The sequence below is a fragment of the Heliangelus exortis genome, chromosome 5, assembly GCF_036169615.1.
Source record: "Heliangelus exortis chromosome 5, bHelExo1.hap1, whole genome shotgun sequence".
Classification (NCBI taxonomy): Eukaryota; Metazoa; Chordata; class Aves; order Apodiformes; family Trochilidae; genus Heliangelus; species Heliangelus exortis.
In genome coordinates, this window is record NC_092426.1 from 41535116 (window position 1) to 41562457 (window position 27342).

At 44.8% G+C, this 27342-nt stretch overlaps 2 protein-coding genes across 3 annotated transcripts in view; both read right to left on the reverse strand.

The window, feature by feature from the left end:
• The window catches only part of TTC17 (tetratricopeptide repeat domain 17), a 46432-nt gene extending 38202 nt beyond the window's left edge, over positions 1-8230 (reverse strand). Inside the window, exon 1 of the mRNA XM_071744996.1 lies at positions 7997-8230. Within this exon, the coding sequence (XP_071601097.1) occupies positions 7997-8215 (219 nt within the window). The 5' untranslated portion in view covers positions 8216-8230. The remainder of the gene's footprint in view (positions 1-7996) is intronic.
• A 1224-nt stretch (positions 8231-9454) lies between these two features.
• On the reverse strand, positions 9455-24280 carry API5 (apoptosis inhibitor 5). 2 transcript variants are annotated; one of them, XM_071744999.1, is made up of 14 exons: positions 24072-24280; positions 20596-20757; positions 19690-19783; positions 18621-18686; positions 18116-18267; positions 17601-17807; positions 16972-17076; positions 16220-16309; positions 15485-15666; positions 15142-15235; positions 14579-14635; positions 13624-13700; positions 13142-13278; positions 9455-10173 (listed from the first exon to the last, which is right to left on the reverse strand). In XM_071744999.1, the coding sequence occupies exons 1-14, from the start codon at positions 24138-24140 to the stop codon at positions 10145-10147; spliced, it is 1521 nt and encodes a 506-aa protein (XP_071601100.1). In that variant the 5' UTR covers positions 24141-24280; the 3' UTR covers positions 9455-10144. The 2 variants fall into 2 exon arrangements, with proteins under 2 accessions (XP_071601100.1, XP_071601099.1); XM_071744998.1 differs by having other exon boundaries at positions 9455-11648.
• Between the last annotated feature and the right edge of the window lie 3062 nt (positions 24281-27342).

Genomic DNA, 27342 nt, shown 5'->3' on the forward strand with positions numbered 1-27342 from the left:
GCCCACAGAGTCCAGGAACTTACATACAACTCTTCTCCTGCCTTGGCAAATTAATTCTTTTATATCACTAGATGAATAGAAAATAATAAGTGCTACTGACACCAGTAAACTTGTACACTACAAATCTGGAGATTATGGATTTCATTGTTGCAAATCAAGGGTGGCCAAGCATCCACACTGATCGAGAGAACCACAGAAAATAAACCAAAAAAACCTTAAGGATGTTGTTAGTTGAACTTTTCAAGTCTACAGCATTCTGCTTCAGGTTGTATTTCCCATTTCCTCCTTATGGGTGCAACCTCCCTGTGAACTGGCTGCACCTGAAAGGAGTTATGCACTGAATGTTATGCTTGTTCATGCCTCATTTGCTAAGGAAACACTGTGGTATGTGCAAGCCAATGAAAGATGGCTTTGCACAGAAAACAAGGGGAAAATGTGCCGTGTTTAAAGCACTCTGTCACCTGTTCCAACAGAGCACTGCTCCTCAGATGACTTAAAGGCTGCTTGCATGAGAGCAAAGTCAACCAGCAGCTTCGCTTTCCCTGATAAGCTCCATCTGGGGAGCAGAAAGTTATGCAGGAACCATCACTTAGAGAGCATTCTTCTGAAAGGAGAAGGATCTCAGCTTACTGTTCATTCAGAAGCAGAATGATACTCAGGGACAGCTTCTGGGTTTGATTTTTGATAAATTAGTCTCCCGAGAGTTAACTCTGGATGCAGTGCTTGGATATCTGGAGTGCTATGTTACCAACCCAGTGGGCACAGATTGACAGAAAAGCCACACAGTAAGTACCAAATTCTTATCAACTGTTACCTGGCAGCAGAAATAAAAATGACAACACCAACCAAAGAGCAACATCACTGAGTTAATTCATAAAGTTATGTCAGTTCACCAGGAAATCACCTCAAGTGAAGTAGCATGCATGATATATTTAAGTTATCAAATTTTCACTTCCAGATCCATTGGTCTTCAAACAGGACTTCCAACTTTCCCAAGTGGGGGAATCCCCCCCTTCCCCTGGGAGACCATTCCAAGGTCTGACTGTCCTCATGGGGAAAAATTTCCCTCTTGTGTTCCAATGGAATCTCCCCAGGAGCACCTTGTGCCCATTGCCCCTCGTCTTGTCCATGGGACTCCTTGGACACAGGGAGTCTCCAGCTGCTTTGGAGCTGCCCTGGAAGTCCTGACCATGGGCAGAAGGGCTCCCCTCAGCCTTCTCTTCTCCTGAACAGACCCACTCAGTAATAATCAGACTTGGTCTCACTTCAGTGCATTGCACTCTCTCCCCTGCCATCCAGAAAGCTGCAGGTATCCTCCTGCTCTCTCCCCTTTGCTCCAAGTGTTAAAAAACCACTTCACATTTGGTGCTCCTGCCACATCTAAGCTAGGAGCTGAGGATGTTACTCTAAATTCAAACTGCAATACAAATTCTAGCTTTGCTTTTATGCAATATAGGGCCACAGGCTGTTAATACTACAGAGCCTCCCTACCTTCATGCAAAATCTGTTGTGCCTCATCACCTGATCAGAAGAGCAAGAACCAGGCAAATATTGGGACTTAGCTCATGTGAAAAATGTAAGCAGCTCCCAACAAGACTCTGCTGGTTCATTTACTCTTCCTCTAAAGTGCTGAAGCTCTGACACTCCAAGATGAAGTGCCTGAAATGCAAGAATCTGACTTTAGTTCAAACACAGTAAAAAGGCAAAGCCAGTGCTGGGAAGCTTTTGTTGAGACTCTGATGGCAGGAAGCCAGCCAGGAAATCACTTTTAGAATAAGTGCTCCCTGTTCAACTTTGCCCAAAGGTGAAAGTTTCTTTATAAAGCACAGTTCAAATTTATTCACTGTCACAAAGTACACCAAGAACCTCGCTCAGCAAGAAACACACAGAATTTGTGTATATATATATATATGAAAAAAAAGAGTTGAATCAAACCCTGAAGTTTCTATTATTTTCAGCTACCTGCACATATCAAGGTCTCTAAATAATTAGACTTGCAAGCTTTACCAAACCTTCTGGCGTATTTTTCCCCCGTGATCCTGTTATATTGCACCAGGAAGTAAATTTGTAAGTCAATGAATGCCCCAGTCAACTATTTTTAGATATGGCTTTTTTTAAAGCAATGCAGAAATCCCTCTGTTAGCTGAGGCACAGGAACACCAAAATCAGAACAGCTGTTAGTGCCTCTTCATGTCCTAAAAGCTTTCTGCAGAAGGCAGATTATGACAGAAAGAAGCTGAAAAAGATACTGCATCCAACACTGGCATACAGCAAATTGGGCTCCCTGGATTTACTTTTTGGATAGTGAATAATTTTGGCACTTTACTTGTGTAATGAAGGGAATTCCTTTCGGTCTCAAATGGGAACAGAAGATCTAAAAAATTAGGGTTTATTCTTGCCATGCTGATATACCCTACGCTCCAACATTATGCTACTGTGGAATTTCTGAAAAAGGCACCCAAAAATCATCTGGATAGGTTTCAGTGCAAGACACAAAACTGGAAAATACATGCTTTGGTTTAACCAAATGATGAGCAGGGAGTGGCAGAATATTGTTGTTTCCAGGGATGTCACTAGAAAGGTCACAGAGAAAAATCAGTGAGCTTTTATAGTAAGAATTGAGCCGTTTGAGCTCTGCAGGACTGAGCTGCAGAACCTGGTACCAGCATTTGATTTTGGGCTGTTATTAGGGGTAGGTGCACTACAATAAAAACACAAGTTTGGAACACTTTTAAGTACTTCAAAAAAAAGTTTCAGGTCTGCTCAAGAGAGATCTCTTCCTGAGAGCACACTAGCTATGGATATCAGAGCTAACAGATGTAAATATACCAAAGGAAACCCAGACTCCACTTGGAACACCACTTGGCTGCACTTTGTTAGTCATACTAAAAGGTAAAAAAACCAGCTTCCAACAAGTACATTCTAGCTAAGATTTATTTTCTACAGTAGCAAAATACACTCAATTGAATCAAAATGAGAAATGGTGAGGTCACTTCATACACATGTGCAATGAGCAAGCCTTTGCTTCCAGAAAGGTGGACTGATGCCTGCTGCACACCCTAAAGATATTAAAGCTACAGGAAAGGGAAACACTAATTGGGCTCACAAGATAGCAAAAAAAAAAAAAAAAAAAAAAAAAAAAAAAAGGTTAAGCCTGAGCACTAATCTCTTGAGCAAACTGAAGAGCAGACAACCCATTGGGTTTTTTTCCTTTTAAGTTTAGTTACTCAGAACTGATTTCTTCAGCATTTGTAGTATTCCACACAAATGCAGTCCTTGGAGTCCCCACCAGCTTTGCTCAGCTTTAGAATAGAATCAGCTGGGTTGGAAAGGATCTTTGAGATCATCCATCAAGGCATCTTTAGAAAGATGCTACAGCAGCTCTGGTAGGACAGGTTTCTGAGAGATGCCAGCAGCTGGTCCCCACCAGTACAGCCATGACTACTGAAGTGGTTTCCTGCACTGCATTTAATATCTCAATTGTTTCTCCTCTTATGCCAAGTTTTCTCTTTAAGTGCAGTAATACTTCTGTAGAGTGGCTTCTTTCCACACTGGCTAAAATCAGTTATATATTAGCCTGAACTTTATACTGCAGGTTGTGAAATGAGAAGACTCACAAACATCTGTACTGAGCAGACACAATCTCATTAAAACGAGATGATTATTCAGTCGCTGGCTTTGCAGGGACACAGAGTTGAAGGTGGACTCAGACCAAAAGGAAAATATGAACTGATCCAGAGAATGATGTATTTGAACTGAAAACAGCAGCAGATCCAGCTGGATGGCTTTTCTCATGGTGGCTTTCTGAGACAATGAAATGTACCATGCACTGCTGGGAATTAATTTGTTTCATCATTCAGAAATGCTCACTAGAAACTGGAGCAGCAGGGCCTACTTAGTCAGCACTCCCATTTACTAGACGGGATCTCGCTGATATATGGAAAATTGTTTGTTTTGCCTTAATTTTGCCACCCCTGCCAGGTTGTTGCACCACTAAGAACTCCAGCTCAAGCCTCCATCAGGATGCTGATAGCCATCTCGTGCCACAGGAAAACCAATCTCACTAGAATGCAGTCTCATATTAAAGGTTTACATCCTTGCTGCCATAAAAAGAGGAACAGCCAGCTGAGATTTTAGAGCTATAATTTAAAGTATTCCCCTCAAACAGATTCTGGCTCTTATATTTGGTGTATAGGCCCAGATCTGTAACTTTTGCTTTCTGCTGTGCACTTTGAAGACAAGGGTCACAGCACCATATCAAAAGCTGCAGGGAAGTCACTTGCCACTGGTCATTACCTGGACACCCACAGCTAGTGGCTCACTTAGCAGGGTCAATACCTGGGTCTTATTGCCAGTTCAGTTTTGCCCACACTGTAATCTCTTACATGGCCTTCATTCAGATAAACTGAAGCAGTCCAAGTGAAGATTAAATCTGTCCCTCTGTAGAAAGCTTACAGCCTCTAAAATGTGTTTCAGAATGAGAATGCTGATATTTCCAAAAATTAAACAATATTCATTATTATTAATAATTAACCCTTAGCCCACCACCCTCAGCCAACAGACAGTATGAGCCACTTCCAGTTACAGAGTGCTGGGCTGGAAGGGTTGTGAGCAGCAGTGCAAAGTCCAAGAGTGGCTGCTGGTCACTACCAGTGGTCCCTGGGGAGCAATACCAGACTGAACACTATTTAATGACTTTACAAATGGAAAGAAAGAACCTCATCAAGCTTGATGTCCTCTGCAAAACTGGGACAGCAGTGGCCACGATGGGGATGTTGATGGCCACGATGGAGTTGATGGCCATGACGGAGCAGTTAGACACAGCTGGAGAAAGGCTGAAAAGGTTCTGGTGAGGTTAAAAATGGCCAAGAGCAAACCCAGCAGCTGGGATGCAACAGCCCTGTGCAGCTGGAAAGGCTGGGACTGAACAAAAAACTGCTTTGGAGAAAGGGATGCTTGGTGGGAAAGGAGCTGGTGATGAGCCAGGAGCCCTTGCAGCTGAGGGGAACAACTGCATCCAGGGCCAGCAGAGCAAGGGGAGTGAGTGTCCCTATCTACCCATGAAAATGTACCTGCTTCAGCTCCCTGTCCCTTGTTTCCAGGCCAGCAAAGCCCATTTGGGGTGGTGAGGGGCCTGGAGTACAAATCCCCCAGAGCAGGTGAGGGAAGCAGGCTGGCTCAGCTGCACTGGGAGATTGCTGCTGCTTTGTGTCCTAAAGACAGGGTACAGGGAATGCTCAAAGTGTGACAGTGAGAGGGATTGTACATCTGTTGCTACATGGGAAATTCTGGTTAGAAAACATTAAAAAAAACCCCAAACACATTCACATTACAGGCAGTCGACCACTGGACCAAGTGCTGAGCAAGGCTGACAAATCCCCTCCTCTGGACACCAAATTGAGTGACCAGATGTAGCTGGCCCTGCTCTGAGCTGCAGAGCAGGTGATGCTGTTCTGTGACCCAGTTTAGGTGACTGCAGCTGAAGCTTCTCCCAAATGAGAGCCCTGACTTACACAGCTGCCTTCTAGCAGGGAAGGTGCCTGAAAATTCCAAGCAAGCAAGCAGCAAGAACTGGAACAACAGATAGAGACCTGGATGTTCAAAGGAGGAGTCCAGAGCATGGAAAAAACAGGTGTGACTGTTTTTGTACAAAACAAAGAGTAGAATAATTAGAACTAGTAGAGAAAATGATGCTGGGAAGTGCTCTGGGTACATTGAGAAGCTGAAACACCACTCTGCAGGAGAACACAAGCAGCTGCACAGCCAAGGGCTTGTATGAGATAAACAGACAAAAGGCCCACTGAAAAGGCACAGAGTAAAAATAGCTGGAGAGAAGGATGGGATGGCAAAGTGTTTTGGGGAAAATACAAGTTCTCAGGATAGATATCAACTTAGCAAAGAATATTATGAAAAATTAAAGCAAAAGGATGCTCTGCAGGGAAATTTTCGACTTGTTAATAAGTACTTGGATCTTGGTATTAGAAGAATAGCTCAAATCTTTTGGAAAATTGCAGGTGTACCAATAAATGGGTACATTAAATAAACAGTTATTAAATAGCCCCGTTGCCAATGAATCACAGAATATTTCAAGTTGGAAGAGACCCATAATGACCATCAAGTCCAATTCCCTGCAGGACTCGGAAAAACTAAACCATATGTCCAAGAGTGTGGTTCACAGGCTCCTTGAACTCTTGCCAAGCTTGGTGCCATCACCACTTTCCTGGGTAAACTGCTCCTGTGACCAACCACAGGAAATCAAGAAAATGCCCCTTCTCTCATTCCCCAAAATACAAATAAATGGGAAAAAACCGAAATTCAGATATGCTCTGCAGGGATGGCAACAGCAATAACCACAAATATAAATATCATTTCAACAAAAGCCAGGGAGATGGCAGCACCAGGTGCTGAAATACATCTTATTACAAAAACCTCACTGTACAATTAGCAGCACTACATCCCAGCTCCCACAGAACCCAGCCCCTCATCTTCCAGCTAAAACCACATTGATAACTTGAGTCCCCTCACTGGAAATAGGTGGATTAATTTTGACCATACAGATAAGAGAAGTTTTTCTATAGATTTCAGACCTTGAGAACTTTATACATGGAGCAGGAGAATGTCCTTGCTTAGAAAAGCAGTGTTAGCAGAACAGCTTTCTGCACAGCAGCGGCACAGTGGAAGGTTCTACCTGTACCATCTGTTACTGACACCACAAAAAGCCTTTTCTTAAAACCAGGGCACCGTTTACCTCATCAGATCTGCAAGTCATTTTAGGTAATTAGATTTTTTTTTTCCAAATCACACCATAATCAGAATCAAAATCAAATTTGATCAGACACTATTAATACACACATACAGATGATTCCGGATGCTACTCTCACCACTTCCCCACCTCCATAAAGTGGGCAAAGGAGGGGACATAGCACTGGAGGTGTTGTCATTCATTGATTTAGGATTAATTAGCGCCAGAGTGCCTGGATATATGCAGATGAAGTGCTTGAGAAGCACATAGACAGCTGTGGGTTCCTGCAGAGTTCATCCCACCTGGCACAGACAGACCTGACCAAAAATTCCCAGAAAAGAAAGGTGGTGTTAACAGACACTCATCTCTCCGAACTCTGGGTTTGGTTTTTTTTTTTTTAATAGGGGGAAAGGCCACTGCTTGTTCCAGCAACCAACTCTTCCCACTCCAGAGGGAAACCGATCTGGAATTCTGCTGAAGAGATCTGGCATTCAGCAGATTTCCCCCCTTGCAACAAAGGAGGAGCAAAGCAAGTCAGAAAAAGCCCAAAACACAAAATCCACACCGAACCTTTTGGCTGCTCCCTGAGCCTCAGGCACAGCCCAGCATCAAAACAAAGACATTTTTTACTAATCCCACAAGAAAAAAAAACCATAAATCCCCGCAGATGAGGGCACCTGAGTGCTTCTGCACCAAGTTTCTCTTTCCTACATCCAGAGGGAAGGGAAAGCAGCGGGGGCGTTGGGAATATGGAAATCGCAAACTCATCCCCAGCGCTGCCGGGACCGCCCGGAACCCCCCGGGGAGGTCACAGCCTTGCGGGTCCCAAAGCGGGACCCCCGGTACCGGGTCTGAACAGCTCAAGGGATTCCCGGGGGGGCTGCAGGTACGCCCGGCCCGCGGCTGCTCCGGTTCGAATCAACCCCCGGTCCGAATCAATCAATCCCTCGGTTCGAATCAAGCAGTCCCCCGGTTCGAATCAATCAGCCCCCCGGTTCGAATCGATCAATCCCCGGTCCGCCTCCCCCCGGGGCTCCGGAGCCTTCAAGCCACGGTTAACGAGCGATGCCCGCGGAAGGCGGGAGAGCCCGGTACCGCTGCTTTCGGACACCAGGGCACCGGACCGGACCGACCCATCCCTCTGCCTCTCAGCCCTGCGCACAGCCCTGGCTGCAGGTGAGAGCCGCACACGGGCTCCCCGTGCCGCCGCAGAGGGCCCCGGCCCCGGGATCTTCCCGGTAGCCCCGTCCTCACCTGCTGCTGGATCTTCCCATCCTCCGTGACCACCCAGTGGGTGGTGGCCGCTGCGAGCCGCGTCCCCGAGGCCAGAAGGGAGCAGAGACCCAGGGCCCACCCGGAGAAGACCCACGCCCGCCCCAGCCCACCCCGCCCGAACCCTCCTGCTGCCGCCGCCATCTTCCCCAATCCCATCCTGCCCGCACCACCCGGAACCGGAATGGGCACCGACGACATTTTGAGAGAGGGAGGGCACGGACCGACCCGACCCGGGACCGTCCCTCCCGGTGCGGAGCGGTACCGCCTCCACGCCCTGCCTAAAAACAAGTAGCCCAGGGTCGGTGGCAACCGGGAGAGCACCTGCCGAGCCAGGGAAAGGGAGGGGAGGGCGGCAGCGCCGTTCGCCTCAGGAGCCGCGGCGCCGGAGAGGGCTCCGTGGGACGGTCCAGGCCCGGTACCGGCGGGTATCCGAACCTGTTTGAAGCTAGGACAGCCCAGGCCCAGTACCGAGGGGTATCCGAACCTGCTCGAAGGGCAGAGCCGCGGTGCGGAGCTCCGGTGGCAGCAAGCAGGTGGTGGGGCTGCGCTGAACGCTGTAATTCAAAATAAAATCAAATCTCTGATGTCTCGAGGGCCTGAGGTGCTGATCAAACCCAACCCGACCTGCAGCTGGACCCACTTAACCCTTTCTGCAGTTTACCCGCTGAAGAGAGCTCGGGAATAAACACATCACTCCTTTTTCCTCACACAGGAAAAAAAAAAAAAAAAATTAAATTTTCCTCTCCTATTCCCGTGAGTGGCAAATACCAACCCAGCAGCCTCTCCCCCAAGTCCTGTAAAAGCTGCCAAGTTCACATTTTCGAGCAGTTCAACCTTTCCCAAGGTGCAAAGGGTCCTTGGGGTGATACCAGGCTTCTCAGCCCCTGTTAAACAGTAATGTTTGTAGTAATTCAGTGCCATTAAGTAGAAACCAGGAAAAAAGAACTTGTAAATGGTGTCAGAGTGGTTGAATTAATGCTGGGCTGCACTTTCTCTTAGGGTAGGGAACATACTTCCACAGTAAAGTTCATCAGGGAGATCATGGATTCCATCACAAAACCCCAATGTACCCCAAAAACCAGGCTGTACTCCAAACCACTCTTCCTGCATCAGCAGACACTAATAAATTTTATTGTACTGTCAATATTGAGGATGAATAAGACAATGAGTGACTGCTTTTCAGATGCTGACTCCCAAATAAGATGCATGACATGCTGAAAACTTAAAATTTCTACTCAACATTTTGCATTTAAAAGTTGTATTGCTTTAAAAGTTTGAAACACCAATGCAGTCTTGCTAAGATACATCCCTTAGTGCCAAACAGTTAAATACAGCTATAGCAGTTTAAAGAATTAAGTCACTAAAACAAAAAGGTACCACAGGACCTTTCTACTGACACAAAATATTGCAAAGTAACTGTGAAACAATGAGCCAAACAAAATTTCAAAATGAATTTATTCCAAGAGCATAAGGGAACATTTACAGATCAACAAGATGGTGAACAGGTGTCTCCACAACAACTCACTGCATTAAAATTAAATAGGAAACTGGGGAAAAAAGATAATCCAGCTCCTTCTGAGCCCACAAGGACTTTGCACATCACCTTGGAAAAACAGGAGCCCTGTAAAACTCACTCAAAAATCACTCAGAAAATAAGCTGCTAATACTTAGTTATTAGTCTAAGTACAAGCTATGGTTAATCATTGAGATTATATTTTTAAAATCTCCTAAAACCAAACATTATAGCTGCAAGTGCAAAGTGTCTTTTTTTTTAATTTTCTTCCCCCCAGTGGAAGCTCATTACCCATCTAGTGCTGATTTTCAGTGACATTTTGCTCTCACAGATTTTGCTTGGAAGCTGCTTGCCAAGTTTGTTGGTTTTAGTAACAAACCTGAGCTCAGCAGGTGGCGTGTGATCAGAAATACAAAGTCAGCTCATCTGCTGTGGAATGTCCAAAGTTTGCTGCCTCCTGCTCCGGAGTTAAGCAAAGAGAAAACTTCTAATTTTGGACAGTTTGAGTATACTGGCCTTGGACTGCAGTAAGAAATACCCAAGAGTGTTAATGAAGACACCTGAGCCAGATTCACAAGCAAATACAAATGGAACTGGGTGGGGAGACATCACTTTCAGGCATGTGTCTGTGGAGAGTGAATGGCTGGACATAAAAAAAAAAAAAAAAGAGTAAGAAATTATCTTCATTCTCCTAAAGCCTAAGCTATTTTACATCAACACTGCCTGGAACATTTATTAAAATTTGTTTCCTCTGTCCTAACTTCTTTTTACTATCTGCTAATTCCTTTACAATGTTGAATGGCCTGAGGAGTAAAAATTGAGTGGTGAGAGTAAAAAAAAAAAAAAAAAGAAAAAAAAAGAAAATGAAGCATTGTGCTCTTACATTGTATTTTCTGGGTGTAAACCAGTAAATAAGAATACCAGGTTAGTTGCTATGAAAAAAAAATAGCATGGAACTGTTACCTCTTCCACCTGAATTTAGCTGGAATTTTTCAATGTTACCTAAAATACAATTTTATTTATATACTTTTAAATGCAACTGTATTGGTAAAAAACACCCCCCCCCCAAAAAAAAAAAAAAAGAAAACACCAAACCAAACCAACCCAACCAACCCTCAAGTGCCAACTAATCCAGAAATCTGCAAAACACAGGGAAGAGGCAGGTACTGCTATGGTCCAGCTCCAGCCTATGAAGCCTAATCACTGCATCAGTCTTTACCCATTCCTGGAATAATTCCAGACATTTATTGTTTTTCCTGTTCATTTACTGAAATTCCACAGCATAACTATATGCACATATTCATATTTAACATTAAAAACTAATTTGCAAAACATCACTTCTGCAATACAATTTACAGAGAAGAGAAAGATGTGCAAACCAAAAAACACCACATTCTCCACATATCTAAGCAAAAGGACTGCTTCATGCTACAAGCAAAAACAAAAAAAACCCCAAAACCCAAACCAACTCCATCCATGTTGCATACTTAAAAAAAAAATCCAGTATTCATCTCATTCAAATAAATTTTACAAAGTAAATCAAAGCAAATTTAACAATGGGACTCTTCTCCACATATTGCAAACCATGGTTACAGATGAGGAAAGGATTATTTCAGCTGCTATGCTTATCTGACAGATACCTGTTGTCATGCCTTTCCTGCCAGGTACTTAATACACAATAAACTCAATTACATAGTTTCAGTTATGCGGTAGCTGAATTTTAGGTTAATTTACAAACTGTCAAGGTGTAGCTTCTGATAAAACATCTATGCTCTTTTCCAATCCTGAATAAATCCTGAAGACACTTCAAAAATAAGAACCCCAAACTGCTGACTGTAAGCATCCAAAAATACAGCTGTGGTTTCACTAGGGACAGGTCGGAGTCCGTTAGAAAAGTAGATCATACATACAAAGGTAGAAAGAACATTGAAGTCAGTCTGAGTGGAAGGCAGTCCTTGAAGGACACACTACTCCAAGGATACTTGCTGAGTAGCACTGTCCCTGTGGCCCCTGGGGGCTGGAAGCTTTAGCACTCTGCTCAGTAAATTCTTCCTCGGCTACGATTGCCGCGTCCTCCCCAGCCTCTTCCTCGGCCCCCCCGGAAGCCACCTCTTTGCTCTGAAATCAAAGGCAAAACTCTTTCACCGTGTTGTATGCAGATAATAAAATAAAATAAATAAACTGAAGGCTGGCTTAGAAATTCTCTGAGGCTTAAATCTGCTTATGTACCATCAGGTCTCTGACTTACTCTTTGTTGGACAGCAGAGCCAACTAATTGCACCAGGTCAGCCCTTCAGAACTCAAACCTCAGAGGTCCTGCACACACCAGTGTCATGAGGCACAACTGTCCCATAAATTAACAACTATATTTGGGGCAAAACATCATCACATGAAATGATGGAGGGGGAGGTTTAGGTTGGACATGAGAAAGAATTTCTTTAGGGAGAGGGTGCTCAGCCATTGGAATGGGCTGCCCAGGGAAGGGGTGGATTCTCCATCCCTGGAGATATTTCAAAAGAGCCTGGATGTGGCACTCAGTGCCATGGGCTGGGAACCACGGGGGGAGTGGAGCAAGGATTGGACTTGATGAGCTCTGAGGTCCCTTCCAACCCAGCCCATTCTATGATTCTGTGATTCTTTTCAGACCAGTTTTCATCATCAGGCATCCTAGCTCACCCTGCTGTCCAGTGACCCCAGTGACAAGTTACTTGTTTGGCTTCCTCTGAGTGATTTTATCCACTGATGGAAAAGCACTATTTTCTCAGTCTATCTGTCCTTTTCCATCCCTAATGTCCAGCTACCACCAGCACTCTCGAGTTTTTTTGCTGGGCTGGTATCTTGACTACATCTGATTAAAAACTCTCACACACAGATACCACACAAGCTATTTGGATGCTGTAGAAACAGCAAAAAAAAACCCACCACAAAATATTTTAAAGTTTCTTTGGATTGGTTTGAATATCTATCAAATTCTCATTCCCCTTCTATGCCTCCTCTTCACAGTCTTACAGTACAGGTCAAATTAATCCACAAAGAGAATTGTGTGCTTGAAGAGTATCAAAACCAAAATCTGGGCAGCCCACCAGTAGTGAGCAACAGAACATTTTTGGTTGAAAACTTTCTAAATTTTGGAACCATAGGACTACAAGCTTATGTTAAAAGACACAGGTGTATCACCTGAAGTCTGCAGTAAGAATTTGACAGATTTTATCTTTTCTTCCAACTTCTTGTGCCCCCTGCAGCCTATTTGCTGCTGGGACAGTGTGAAAAGCAGAAGAGGCCTTGACTGCCTAAGCACTGCTCAGCAGTTAGAAACTGCTCTGCCCAATGGAAAATTTGGGATGCAACTGCTGTGTGGCATAAAGGAGAACATGAAAGTTCAATTACTATTTATTAAAACAATACTAAAACCACCTTGCAAAGGACATAGTTTCTAGGCTGGGAACACTCAACCACTGTAATAGATCAGCTTAGAAAGAGAGCACGACAAAAAATTTGGTGGCAGTACAATGTCATCTTCTGAGAATGTAACTTGCCTCAATTTGTTTGTCCCTCCCACCCCAAAGCACAACTGCCACTAGGTAAGAGTTTTTCCAAGCTGTCCAACTTACCATAAGAAAAGCTGCCCAGGTTACTGCTGTACTTCCCACTAGGAGGGTTATAGATTTGCCTGGCATCCCTTTTTGGTCCTGCTGAAGCTTTCTTTGGGGGTGAACTTGAGGTTGTATCTTCACTTGCTCTTTTTTGACTGGCAGAAGAAAACAAAACCAGATCATTACACCCCTGTGGTGACAAGTACAGAAATAGCACTTCAGCCTCCAAGATTTACCACTGGAAGCCAGCAGCAGATGATGAAGATGCCCTGAATAATATTTCAAAAAAGTTAAGTTGCCCTCCTCTTGATTCAGTCTATTGCATCCCTAAAGCAAACTAAGATTATCATCCCACAGCCTTCATTCCTTCCAGGGATGGATGTTATTTTTGATCGTGATACTTTTAGCTCATATGCAGTGAGCATTTCTTTATTTTGTAAACAGCAAAAATTAAAAAAAAAAAAAGAAAATGGTGGTGTTAATGAAAAAAAACCTCTTACCTGGGATCTGCCTTCTGTACTGGTTTCCAGGACAGTGTAACTGTACTTTTATAAGAAGGAGGAATGTGGAAGAGATCCTGTAGAGGCAAAAATCAGTTTATTCTACAGCTAAATTAATGCTGATTGCACTTCAAAATTTTAGCTTCCTGTTGAGGCTCCAGAATGAGAACTACTTTCCAACAATTTTAAATCCTTTTCAAAGTCCCATGACAGAGGGAGAAGACAGCTACAGCCAACTGCCTTACCTGGCTGCCTTAGCCCACACACTTTATTAGATAATTAAAATGAGACTTATATTAACAGAACAGTGTCTTACACTGACCAAATGTGCTTTCTGCCCCTCCCTGTGCACATCAAGAATTGTATAATGAACTACAATGGCTCCTGCAGGGAGACCTTTGGTAGCTTGATGATGGTAAAAGATAAAATTCTCAATAGTGTGGGCAAAGTTTTGGGTTTAGCATTGGGATGGAGGGTGAGTCATGGGAAGTGAAGGAAGAGATGAAAAGGTGGTCAGAAGAAATCAGAAGAGTTTCAAGGGTTTTGGAAAGAAGGATCTTCCTGCAGATCATGTCTCCCAGATTCTGGAGAAAAAGGTTCTATACAGCAGCTTGCTTTGCCTCCTCTGCATCTCCTTGCCTCTCTCCAAACTATTTCTTCCTTGCTACTGCAGGAATGGAAGTGACAAACAAGGTTTCCTGCTCCTGTGGGCAGGGAAGTGCTACACAAAAGGGGCAGCAATGCCCTATCTCAGCAGCAGCAAAAAAACTGAGCAGTTTGCATGAATGGCAGATTGATGGCTCTTCAGAAACAGTGGAGAGCTACCCTGAGCTGGCTAACTAACTAGCTTAATAACACTTAATGCAACTTTGTTCACACCTATTCCTTTTCTTAATTTTTTCTGCACAGATTACTCTACTGTGTGAGTTTACTCCTTTGTAATGTGAGGACTTACCTTGATTAAAACATTTATGTTATTGGTTATTTTCAAGGCAACCACTTTAATCTTGTTCTGTAAAAAAAAAAAAAAAGAAACACCACTGAACACCTCTTCTAGTAGCCTTAAATTATGTCAACTGCATTTGATGAAGTTGTCACATTAAACTGACTGCTCTTCCTAGTAAACTGCTATAGCAGTAGTGAAAAGTGAGTACACTTCTGAGGTTTTATTAGAACTATTTTTAGGTTCCTTGCAGCTTTACACTAAACTAGTTGTTCTTGATGTCCCAGTGTACTTCCCACTACAGTTTTACCCCTGGGTATATGAAAATCTCCCCTTCAAAACAAACATCTGTGGCAGCAGACAGCAGCTAGCAGCAGAAGCTACAAGATCATCTTAGCTTGCAAATGCAGTGTCAGGCAATATGCAGCTCTTAGCAGCATTATTTAATCTATTAAATAAGATGTTAGCAGTATTATTTAATCTATCTGCATGCTTACAACAGACCATTAATGTGTGCCAGTGGTTATTTCAGTAGGTCCAATTAGAAAAATCAGAATTCCCCAGCAGTACTTTACCTCCTCTGTTTTCAAGGCTTCTCCTGTTTTTCCTTGAAGTGCCAGACGGAGCTGTCGGATGTACACCTGCAGCCCACGAGCAAAATACTGTAGCCTAAAAAAATTAACACAAAAAAATTTAACACAATCTGTTAATAAGTTTCACGTGCTCCCATAAAACAAAAGCACAAGCAAACAGAAGCTCTTATCTCCTTTTTTCCCCCCTTAGGAGAAACGCTCAAAATAAGTTTTTTATCAATCTGATTGGTGCTCCTCTAGCATCCAAGCAATACAAGAAAAAAAAAAAGTTCTGTTAGAAAGTGTGATTTTTTTTTTTTTTTAACACTTGCCACTAAATAATTACCTGATCTTAAAGTCTTTCAACTTCTCTGCATTCAGCTTGGCTGTGAGGAAGTCTGGAAGTTTACGACCCAGCTGGTGGAAGCTGTACAATAAACACTCCACATAACTGAACTGCAGCTTGGGCTCTTCATTGCCAGCATTCTCCCCATTCTCTGCCTCCTCTGGAGGAAGGGGCATATACTCCTAGTGAAAAGAAAAACAAACACATGAGACACATCTCCCCAGCTGGATCCTTCTTTTGCAGTGTTTGTTTGAACTGGAGGGTTTCTCTGTGTGTTTAAGAGGTATCCCCCATCCTCATCCCATGATGAATGGTTGCACCAAGTCCTGGTGCAGGTGGTTTGCCTACACTTGAGTGATCTGACACCCTCAGAGGAAGTGTTCTGGTAGCAAAGCTCTCAGACAAAGCAGCTATGGACTGCACCAGTGCTTCTGGAACAGCTCTCAGTTTGCTCAAAACTCTCAGTGCAGATGCAGCCTGTAATAAGATCAACAGGAGTCTCTCATCTCTGTAAAACTGAAATAGAACAAAACCCCCACGAGTTGATTGGATTAAAAGCATTCTGCAGGTAACAGCTCTACCTATCTACAAAGGCTTTGATTTGCAACAGCACAGACAGAGCTATCTTGGAAACAGCCACCTTAGGAAAAGGGTAACATAAAAAATAGCTCATTGTGATTAAAACTTTTCATTTTTTTCGAAGTCTTTTACATGAGTAAAAATTGAATGTCTTACCAGTAATTTATCAAACAGCTTCTTCAAATTTGATTCAAGCTTTTCCATATCTCCACAAAATGAGCTCATTTCAGCAAGAAGCTTCAAAACCTACACAGAAAGACAGCCACGTTTTTCTGTGCTCACTGAAAAGACTTGATTTTCAGCCTAAAAGTGATGACCACATCATCATGGTTGGCATAGTAGAGGCCAGCTACTACAGTTAAACCCCTCCCAAACACCAGGAAAGAACACATGAAGGAACTGGTCCAGTCTGGTTTCCATGTCCTCAAGTGGAAGCACAAGTTTGTGTCTCTAATCCCACCCAACAAGAGTCAACAGGTAAACAAAACATCACCTCCCACCTTCACAGCAGAGCTCTCCTTCAAAATGAGATTCTCAGAAATCTAAGACACAGCAGTGCTTAAGGTAAGCAAAATTACAGGCACCAAGCCACTCCCTCAGCACAAGCCAACAGTCATTTCAGGAAATGTCTGCTTCAAAAAAAATTAACAGTAATATGAAGATGGTTACATTCATCCACTTAATTCTAGCACTGCCTCAAAGACTCAGGAGAAAGGAGACATGCTTCAGAAGGCAATGCTCAGTCATGCAGGAGCACAGCAAAAGAGTTTTTATTTCCTAGTTTAGATAGTTTTCCTTCAAGCCGAGGGAAAACACTGAAAAAAAGAAGTCTGCAACTCTTAAAACAGCTCTCTTTGCCTAAGATTCTTAATTCTTACAATTTTAAAGACACTTTAGCCTTGGCTTACCTCTAACTGGATATCAAGGCCTTCCACTGGAGTAGTCAAAGAACTGAGGTTCGGCAGAACATGCTCACAGAAGTAAGTAACGAATTTTGTGGAATGAACATTTTTCTGCAAAAAAACACCACACATTACTCAGGCTGCTCTTCAAGTTTCAGGGAGTTAAATGTTTTTTCCCACATCACTCTCCCACCCTTATACATGTCTATCATGCAGCTGTATCTAAAAGCTTTATTTAACTTCCCTCTCACAAAGTCCCTTCCAGAGGCTGTCTGCAACAGGGGCTGAAAAGATTGTTTATAGCCCAAGAACAGGCCTTGAAGTGCTGCAATTGTTTGGCACCAGACCTGAAATAATCAAACGTGTCCATGTCTGAACCTCATGTGAGAAGATTGCCATAATTCACTTAGGTACCATCTTAAGTTTCAAAGAAAATGCTGAAGAGCTGAAAATGAACACAAAAGCTCTTTGTATGTGACAGCTTTAAGAATGTTTTTGAACATTTTAATACAGCAGAAGCTGAAGGCAGGGAAGGACTGACTTGCTGTCATTCTAACATCACCACTGAGAACCCCAATGAGAGGACTGGAGCCATTAACTCTCCACAATACTCTGCAAAATAAATAAATACTTACAGAGAAGAGAGGCACTGCCTGCCGAGTACACTGGAGAAGTCTGTCCACACAATCTGGGTCAGCTGGATTGAAGGTTTGTTCCAGGTCAGCTTGTTCAGCCACCAGCTCCACCAGTTGTTGCCTCCCACTTACTGTCTGTAAGCTTTTTAATCCTGACAATATTTTCATGAAGAGAACAAATTCCTCACCCGTCACATCTTCCAACACCTTGAGAAAAAAATCAGAAAAGGGGTTTCAGTGGTGGCAGTTTGCAAAGCTCTAAGTAAAAAAAAAAGGTAAAGTATGTAAATACTTAGCATTTCAGTTTAGCTTCTAGATATTTAACAACACAAGTTTAGCAGAACACATGGAAGCCTGCTGCAGCTGTATGCACCTCCAAATTAAAGTAACTTACTTTGGATCAGCAGGAGACTGCATCTGTGCAATGCTTAACTCCACATGTGCCTTAAGTAAGCAATGCTCCTGACAAACCAAGGGATGGTTTAATAATGCTTGTACAGAAATAAGACACTCACCTTCTTTGATTCAGTCAGTATGAACTCCTCTACTTCCTTTGTCATCACCTCCTCAGGCAGGGTTTTCAGTTTTGTAGAGAGGAACTTGATGGCTCTCTCTCTCACAATGTCCTCTCCCTGAAGGATCTGACTGAATAAGCCTCCCAGAGTCCCTGAGGGGAGGACAAACCAAGTGATGCAAACTGGTTTAGAGGAGCTGAAGCTTCTGTGCAGAACAAAGATGTTTCCTCCTCTAAGACTCCACACCACGAGTTAAAATAACTGCTATGCTGACTTCAGAAACCCCACAATCTTCATGACATAGGAATCCACACTTTCACTGGTCAGTGTTCTGCAGATCCTCAGCTCCTGAGAAGCTGAGTGTTGTTTGTAAAGCTAAGCACTGAGGCTGTGCCTCTGACTTTTGCACTGTGCTATGAAGATACACAATTAAATTCTGTTCTCACCCTACTAAATCTGGGAAACATTAATCAAAGACATTTTTGTAGAAAAACATGTCCTTTACCTTTAGCATCCATCTTGAATATACTGAGCAAAGCATTGTTCACCAAGTTGAATTCTGCAGAATCATCTGAAAAGAAACAAACCCAAAACCCTGATAAGCATATCCTTGAAATGCAAGCATAAGAGCAGGAAAACAGATTCCTGGTATCACACAGGTATTCTATCTTCAGCATTTCATTATAAAAAAATATAACTGGTACTTCCAATGACTACTAGACTGAGGAATTAGAAAGCCACAGTTATGAAAGCTTGAAGCACAACTAAGAATTTATTTGCCACTTCAACCTCCCTGCCAAAACTTTAACACTACAAATTTGTTAGGACTGAAAAACTGAAGGGAAGTTATTAATCAGTACACTTAGTGATTTTAAGGAGCAGCTGAATAAACAAGCTGACCTTCACTAAATTAAGATAAAATAAATGGTGATTTCTTTTTCAACCCTTTAAAAAGTAACTACAGTATTTCTGGGTGGGAGAAACAATTTCCATTCTAAAACTAAAAATGGAGAAATGTAGCAGTCTCAAAAAATAGTCTCTTCTGAGAAGCCTAGAGACCTAAATCATGCATTTTTAACACATATTTGAACTTCTAATATTTAGCACTCTATAACTCACTGAGATTAAACATATATTGTGTTTAATTCAAATATTGTTTTAATCCTGAATTTAAAATTTTGTACCAAAATGGATTACATGGAAGAAAACGCCTTCATAATTTTTAAAGTTCCTGAGTACCTGGACTAGAAATCCAATAACTCTCAGAAGGCAATTTGCTGCAATTTTTGCTTTGGTGTGGGCTTTTTTTTCCTCTTTTTCTACAGGTTTCAGAGAACTTGAATTAAAACCCAACTGTTTTATTTGAAAGAAAGATTTTCAGTTTACTTTAGGAGAACCATCACCCTTTCAGCAGAGGCAGCAACACAACTGGACAGCAAATATGAAGGGAGGAAAGCAGAACATGAATGGCACTGGGACAGATTGCTTTGTAACTAAGTAAGAATCAACAGAAGACATTTTACAGAACTAAATCATACATTTTTAGGTGTGCCACAAGGAGATTTGTCTCCTACCTGACTGTAGAAGCTGGGTAAGTATATCTGCTACCCGGGGAAGGTTATCTCCTGTGGCAAACTGAGGCAACTCCTTGATTGCTTGTCGCCGGATCTGTAAAAGTGTCAGTACAGTGGATATTAAAAAAAGGTTAAAAAACTAGATATAATTGCTAAAAAAACCTGTGGCAAACAATATACAAACATTTGGCAGAAAAATCAGCGAAATTTGACAAAGTGTCTGCATGTTCTTTCAATGTAAATATCATCTTCCAAAAGCAGTGTTCAAGTTTTGGGTTTTAATGGCAATCCAAACTTTGTCTTTGCTATGAAACCATTCTGGAGTTTTAGTAACAGTCTGACAGCTCTGCAGGTGGCAGATCTCTCCTCCAGGTTTTGTTCCCAGCCTTGACAAAACTCCCTTCCATCACCTGCCCAAACCACTCAAGATCTGATACCCAAAGATGCTCCAAAGTTACATCTTCCTGCAACAACACAGAAGCACCACAAAGCACCTTCTGCAAGAAGAAAAGTCAGAACCACATCCCCACAGTCCTCAGGTGAAACCAAAATTTCCTTGCCCCCCAGCAGGAATTGTTAGAATAAATTGCTGTGAATTTTTTTTAAAAGGAAAAAATGTAACAGATAACACAAATAAACTGCATCTTAGTTTTCTTTCACAGAGCTATTACTTTGCTCTATGATGAGAGTGAAAAAAGACAAATGGAAAGAGATCTATCTTCCCACAGCCTCACACAACAGATTCTTCTGTTGTTGGAATACAACTAAGTTTTCCAAGACCAAACTTCCCCTCCTGAAAGACACAGCCTTTTAGGAAAAAAAAAAAAAAAAAAAAAGAGAGAGAGAGAGAGAAAGAACAAAATATAAATTCAAGGCATCAGCTTGCTGCTGGGTTCTTATTCTTACAGAAACATCTTCATCCTCACAGAGGTCCAGCTGGGCATTGATAGCTGAGTCAGCCAGCTCAGGAAAATGCTTGAAGAATTTAGGGATAAACTGGGCTGCAAGCCTCTTCTCCTTGGCACCTCCTTTCACACCATCCAAGATAGCCTGGTATGCATCCTTGTGCTGAAAGAGGAACAACAGGACACGTGAGCAAAAATCTTGGGGCATCCACAAGACGAAGGATTTTGTCTCTCCCATTCACTTCAGCTACTTAAGGGAACTAAATTTATTTCTTTGTATGAAGGCTGCATAATATCTCTCTCAGACAGTGCCAATGGATGAAAATTTGCCACAAATGACTGTTTTTTACTGCTATTCTGGTTTGTTTGTCTGTGCAAGTGCTGAAGACTCAAACTGCCAGCCCTAAGGCTAACAGGTCCTGCACACCACAGAGATCTTGGGGATCTATTCCCAGAGAACAGATGAAAACCAACCCAAACCTCCAGTGGCAACACAGGAATAAGTACAGGAATAAATATGGGAATAAGCACAGGAATAAGCACAGGAATAAGCACAGGAATAAGCACAGGAATAAGCACAGGAATAAGCACAGGAATAAGCACAGAATATTCAAGCAACAGAATGGAATATTCTCAAACTGCTCCAACTACAATTCCAGTTGATTTTGATTTTGTGTCTGTGACTTGAGAATAAATGGAAGTCTCTGTTGTGCTTAGCTATGTGTTTGCAAAAGACAAGTCAGCATCATCAGGATGAGCCAAAATCAGAATTTTCTATCATTAATCTCCCTCCTGCTTGTGCAAAGAATGCTTTAGACAATTTCCCCTGCTCTGAACAGCAGAGGACTCTGCTTTAGTTAAATTTCCCACAGCCACACAGATCAGCACCCCTACCTGAGGAAAAAGCCCACCCCCAGCTGCAGTAATTCCCTCTCAACCAAGCTGTATTTTAACATCCAGCACCAATGCTCCTTAAACCATCCCTACACCCTCCTGATAAACCTCTGTGTTGCCAGGTTCTGACCCAAACTGAGACACTGATCTGGAAGGAAAACAACCAGAAGAAACCCCAGCTGCTTTCCAGCTGCCCCACATCCCCACCCAGCAGGAATGAGCCAGCACAAACACAACCCAACAATGAAACACTCAGTGTTCCACTCACAGCTTCTCAGGCTGCACATTAAGAACAACCTTTTTTTTTTTTTTTTTTTGTGGAACAAAATTACTTAAAACTTAATCCATAATGAAAAAGCCTTCATGCAGCAATGAAAGAGCAGCCTGTGTGCCATGGATTTGTACTGCTTCACACCAGCTACTGGTGCCACTGAGGCAAAGGGCACTTCAGGCAGGAGGTTTTTTTTTGGCAGCACTGAGTGCTCAAGAAGCAGCAGCCTAGAGGAGAAGCAGCACCATCCTCAGTTTGCTCATTTCCTCTCCATCTGCACCTAAGCTGGAGAAAGTGTCCATTTTTAATGTGTCAAGTGACCAACCATCCCTTAATTTCTCTGGATTAGTTCTTGCAGTCACACCTTACTGTCCTGGGACAATTTTCACCACGTGTTAGGGAGAAGTCTGCCTCCCTCTTTATTTTAAACCTGCTTCCTCATATTTTTTTTTTAAATTCTCACCTTCACCCCACTCCTGAGGTGCACTCATCATACCTGAGCACTTCCTCAACTGGAACACTCTTTGACAAGCTGAATACTTCTGGCCTTTTAAACTGCTCTTCTTTATCTCATGCTTCTGCTTATCCCCCTTCTTTCCCCCCACCCCCTCATGTTCAGTTTCTTTTTTTTGAGAGAGGGTGCCTGTGACTTTTTGTAGGGAGAGATCAGGTCCTTGAGGTTGTTAGGAGATGAAAAAGTAACCTGTGGGATAAAAACTGTTGGAGCAGGAACAATCAGTCACAGGTTCTCACAAGGCAAAAACTGGAGACACCACATAAGATGATGAGATGACAAGGTCAAAGGAGGTAACTCCATCCCAAAGGTTCATGAAGTCATGCAGGAGCTTTCCACACAAAGTTTATGTGCCAGAAATCACAGAATTGTTTGCTTGGAAGAGACCTTAAAGCTCCCCAAGTTCCAAGCCCTGCATGGGCAGGGACACCTCCCACCAGCCCAGGTTGCTCAGAGCCTTTTAAATTTAAGTAAAAAAACCAAAAAAACCCAAAACAACCAGAAAAATTCACTGAATCCCAGCCTAGCAGGATACCCTGACTACACAGACACAAAGCCCACAAGACAAAGGTGGGAGAGCACACCAGAAATCATCATTCTCTCCTTCCCTTGGAGGTTCCTGCACATCTCCCACTGCTCCCTGCCACAAGCTCCATTCCTCAGCCAGGCTGGAGGTTTTTCAGCCTCAGATGCCACTCCTGCCAGAGCTGCCCACACCACTCAAGCTGCTGAGGGACTGGGGTTTGGTAAAGCAGCAACAGCATCTGTTTTATTCTGCAGCTCTCCCCATAGTTCCCAACATTTTAGTTGCCTTTTTTGATGATGTTTTTGTTGGGACTGCCTGCAGTGATGCTTTCTCTCCCTAGGGCATAATTATACAAGCAAAAGGGACAAGACTTGAATTAGAAAGAAAAAAATTCTTTAAAAAAAACCACATTTTAACAACCACCATATTATTTTGCTCTCTTAAAGAACTTTCCTAATGACCTGGCACAGCAGTACCTAGTTTCTACTTCCGTGTATTATAACCTTAAAAAAACCCCAAAAGTATCTTGGAACTAGATGATCTTAAAGGTCCCTTCCAACCCTGAAAATTCTACCATTCCAATTAGATAATCTGCTGGTTTTTAGAGCAGCCAGTCAATAACATGAGAGCCTAATGCTAGCTTCAACAGGCTGTAATATTTTGTATTGGGAATATACTAAGTCATCCTCTTTTAATAATTCAGCTACTGTACAAACATGGCACATCCTGACACGATTTTACAAGTAAAATCCTCTTTCAACCTTCCATTCTTGCCTAAAGGAAACAAACAAACAAACCCACCACCAACAAAAGGCTACAGGCATCTCTCAAATCATAGCAGACTTTACCTTCCTCCAACAACCTTTTCAGCACAGAGGAAATCCAAGTGTGCTGTACCAGCTCCCCATGACTATCGGGCTCTTCCTCAAGGCCTGGCCAAACTCCCAGCCCTCACGCAAAACGCAACCCGACTCTACCTAACAAGGAGTTAATATCCACGACGCCACATTCACAAGACTTGCAGAGAGACCGAGAGGAGGAGGAGGATGGAAAAGCGACCAAAGTTCCGCCCGCCTCTGCAGAACTGTACCCAACCAACCACCCCCTGCGCCCCGTTTAGCCAGGGGACCTAGGCCGAGACCAGCTGGGTGTCCTGTGAGGCGACCGTCCCGTTCCCCTTTCCCCCCGCCCCTCCCCGCGGCACCGGCGGCGCCGCCGCGCTACTCGAGCCCGAGGCCTAGCGAGGCCTTGCAGGCCGCAACCACGCCGCACCTGGCCCGCCGTCTCGGTGGCGTCCGCCAGGATCCCGTAGTTGCGGTAGAGCTCCTCCACAGTGGGCATGGTGCGGCGGGAAAGGGGCAGGAACCGCCGCTAAACCGAGGCCGCCGCTAACGCCGCCGCCACCCCCGGTGCCGAGGCCGCCGCTCGTCGCCCAGGCCGCCGCCGTCAGCACCACCGATGCAAGGGGCTAGAGCGGCCGCGGAGCGGTGTCGGAGCAGCGCCCCCATGCGGCTGGCGGTGCCGGTGGTGGTGCGGGGGGGGCTGAGGCGGGAAGGAGCGCGGCTCCCTCAGCCCGGGTGCGGGACACCGGGGGGGCTGCGGGGGATACCGGGGCTCAGAGCGTACCCCGGAGCATGGGCTGCTGCTCAGAACACAGCACCGGGGGGGAAAATGTTTTCCAGTCAGGCGTTTTCCAGCCCGCAGCTTCGAGCCCTGGCAGCCAGGGGAGCCCTGGGGTCAGGGGAGGGAGTGCCAGGGGAGCAGAGACCCAGAGAAGCGGCTGGGTGGGGTTGGGAGGAACCAGTCAGCAGGGACACCCTCAGGGTGCTCAGAGCTTCCTCAAACCTCACCTCGAACATCCCCAGGGATGAGGCCTCAAACACCTCCCTGGGCAACCTCTGACATTTTTAGCATCACAGAATCAGGGAATGGTTTGGGTTGGGAGGGCCCTTAAAGCTCCCCCAGTGCCAACCCCTGCATGGGCAGGGACACCTCCCACCAGCCCAGGTTGCTCCAAGCCCCATCCAACCTGACCTGAGACACTGCCAGGGATGGGGCAGCCACAGCTTCCCTGGGAAACCTGGCACAGGGGCTCAGCACAGAATCTTTAGCTTGGAAGAGACCTCCAAGCTCATCCAGCCCAACCTTGCACCAACACCACAGCCAACTCCTAACCCATGTCCTTAAGGACCAGCTCCAAATGCCTTTTCAAGGCCTCCAGGGATGGGGACTCCACCACCCTCACCCCAAAGAATTTCTTCCTCATGTCCAACCTCCATCTCCCCTCTCCCACTTGGAAACCATTTCCCTTGTCCTCTCCCTACCCCCCGTGTCCAAAGCCCTCCCCCAGCTTTCTTGGAGCCCCTTCAGATATTGGAAGGTTGCTCTGAGCTCCCCTGGGAGCCTCCTCTTCTCCAGGCTCAACAACCCCAATCCCTCAGGGGATTCCCATGAGCTGCTCCCAGAGGTGATGCAAAGCAACGAGAAAACAAGTAAGGGGAAAAAAAGCCAAAAAAGCCAACAAATGGGAGAGCAAGAGGCAGAACAAACCTCAGAATATTTTCTTCATGTGGCTCTGAATGTGCCATTTTGTGTATTTTCTGTTAGGAAGCTGATGAGCTGATTGTGTCATTGCCAGAGCAGGTACAAAAGGTGCCATTCCAAGGCCTGACACGGTACAATACAACATATACAAATGTGATTAAAATAACACAACAAAATACCAAAAATAACAGCAGTTGAGTTCACCTCCCATTCCCACCAGTGTTACCCCAAGCACTGGTTTTGCTCCAGCAGGGTGCACCCAGGAGGCACAGCACCCACCTCACACCCAGGTTCATTCCTGCCTCCTCCTCCTCCTCCTCTCTCTGCAGCTCTCACACATGCAGGAATGTTTCAATGCTCCAGATTTACCCCATTATCAGTGTTTGCTGTAGGGTGTCATCCCAGGTTAATAGCAGGCTGTTGGGGAAATGAGCAGGAAAAGGAGATAACGAGGCCCCTCCATCCCTGTAAACATTTGTGGGGCGTGTGTGAGCTACAAAGCAATTACAGGAGAGATTCATCTTCCCTCTTCTCTGGGAAGCTGTAGAAGCCGTGCCACTGATGGAGCTGATCAGAAAGAGGTTTGAAAGCTGCATTCAGCTGGGAAATGCTGCAGGGCAAGAGATTGACATCGCTTTAATATCCACCAGGCCCCACAGCCCAGACCCCCCAGACCCTGCAGACCCCACAGCCCAGACCCCACAGCCCAGGCTCCTGGTGTCCTCACAGCCCAGACCCCACAGCCCTGACCCCACAGACCCCACAGCCCAGGACCCCCACAGCCCCCAGAGCCACAGACCACACAGACCCCATAGACAGACCCCACAGCCCAGACCCCACAGTCCCCACAGCCCTGACCCCACGGACCCTGCAGAACCCACAGACCCCACAGCTCTGACCCCGCAGACCGCCCAGACCCTAAAGCCCAGGACCCCGCAGCCCCGCACGCCGGGTTCCTGCAGGGAGCGCTGTGTCCCCGCAGCTGCACCGCCCGCTCCGCCCCGTCCCGCTCCGCTCCGCCCACCCCTGGCGGTACCGCGGAGGCGGAGCGGGGCAGCACCGAGACGGTGTCACCCGGTATCACCCGGATCCCAGCGGAACCGGGAGCCGGGTGTCGGTGCTGCGGTGCTGCTCTGTAACAACGGTACCGCGAGATGAGCCGAGGGACGGCTCCAAAACAGACGGAAAATGAGATTAAAGACATAAAGTGGCACTTCCCTCCCCCCCTGCCCCCTTTTTCTTTTTGTTGTGTGAGTGTTTTGTTTTGTTTTGTTTCGTTTTGTTTTGTAGTTTGGGTTTTTTTGTTTTGCTTATTGGTTTGTTTTGTTTTGTTGGTTTTTTTGCTTTTTTTTTGGTTTTTTTTTTTTTTTTTTTTTTTTTTTGGTTTTTTTTGGTTTTTTTTTGTTTATTTTTTTATATTATTTTGTTTTGTTCTTTGGGGTGAGGGTGGTGGAGTCCCCATCCCTGGAGGCACTGAAAAGGCATTTGGAGCTGGTCCTTAAGGACATGGGTTAGGAGTTGGCTGTGGTGTTGGTGCAAGGTTGGGCTGGATGAGCTTGGAGGTCTCTTCCAAGCTAAAGATTCTGTGCTGAGCCCCTGTGCCAGGTTTCCCAGGGAAGCTGTGGCTGCCCCATCCCTGGCAGTGTCTCAGGTCAGGTTGGATGGGGCTTGGAGCAACCTGGGCTGGTGGGAGGTGTCCCTGCCCATGCAGGGGTTGGCACTGGGGGAGCTTTAAGGGCCCTTCCAACCCAAACCGTTCCCTGATTCTGTGATGCTAAAAATGTCAGAGGTTGCCCAGGGAGGTGTTTGAGGCCTCATCCCTGGGGATGTTCGAGGTGAGGTTTGAGGAAGCTCTGAGCACCCTGAGGGTGTCCCTGCTGACTGGAAGATCTCCAGTGGTTCCTCCCAACCCCACCCAACCCTACCCAACCCCACTGTGGTTTTATGACTCTCAACCTCAGTATGGAATCACTAAACCAGGGTCACAGGGCACCCCTGA

Excerpts from the sequence above, each read along its gene's own strand:
- API5 (XM_071744998.1), bottom strand. The coding sequence starts at position 24,140 with ATGCCCACTGTGGAGGAGCTCTACCGCAACTACGGGATCCTGGCGGAC. Across the intron at positions 17,077-17,600 it reads AGGCAGTGCCTCTCTTCTCT|AAAAATGTTCATTCCACAAA; the intron begins GTAAGTATTTAT and ends GTTTTTTTGCAG. Across the intron at positions 13,279-13,623 it reads GTACAGAAGGCAGATCCCAG|TCAAAAAAGAGCAAGTGAAG; the intron begins GTAAGAGGTTTT and ends TTCTTCTGCCAG.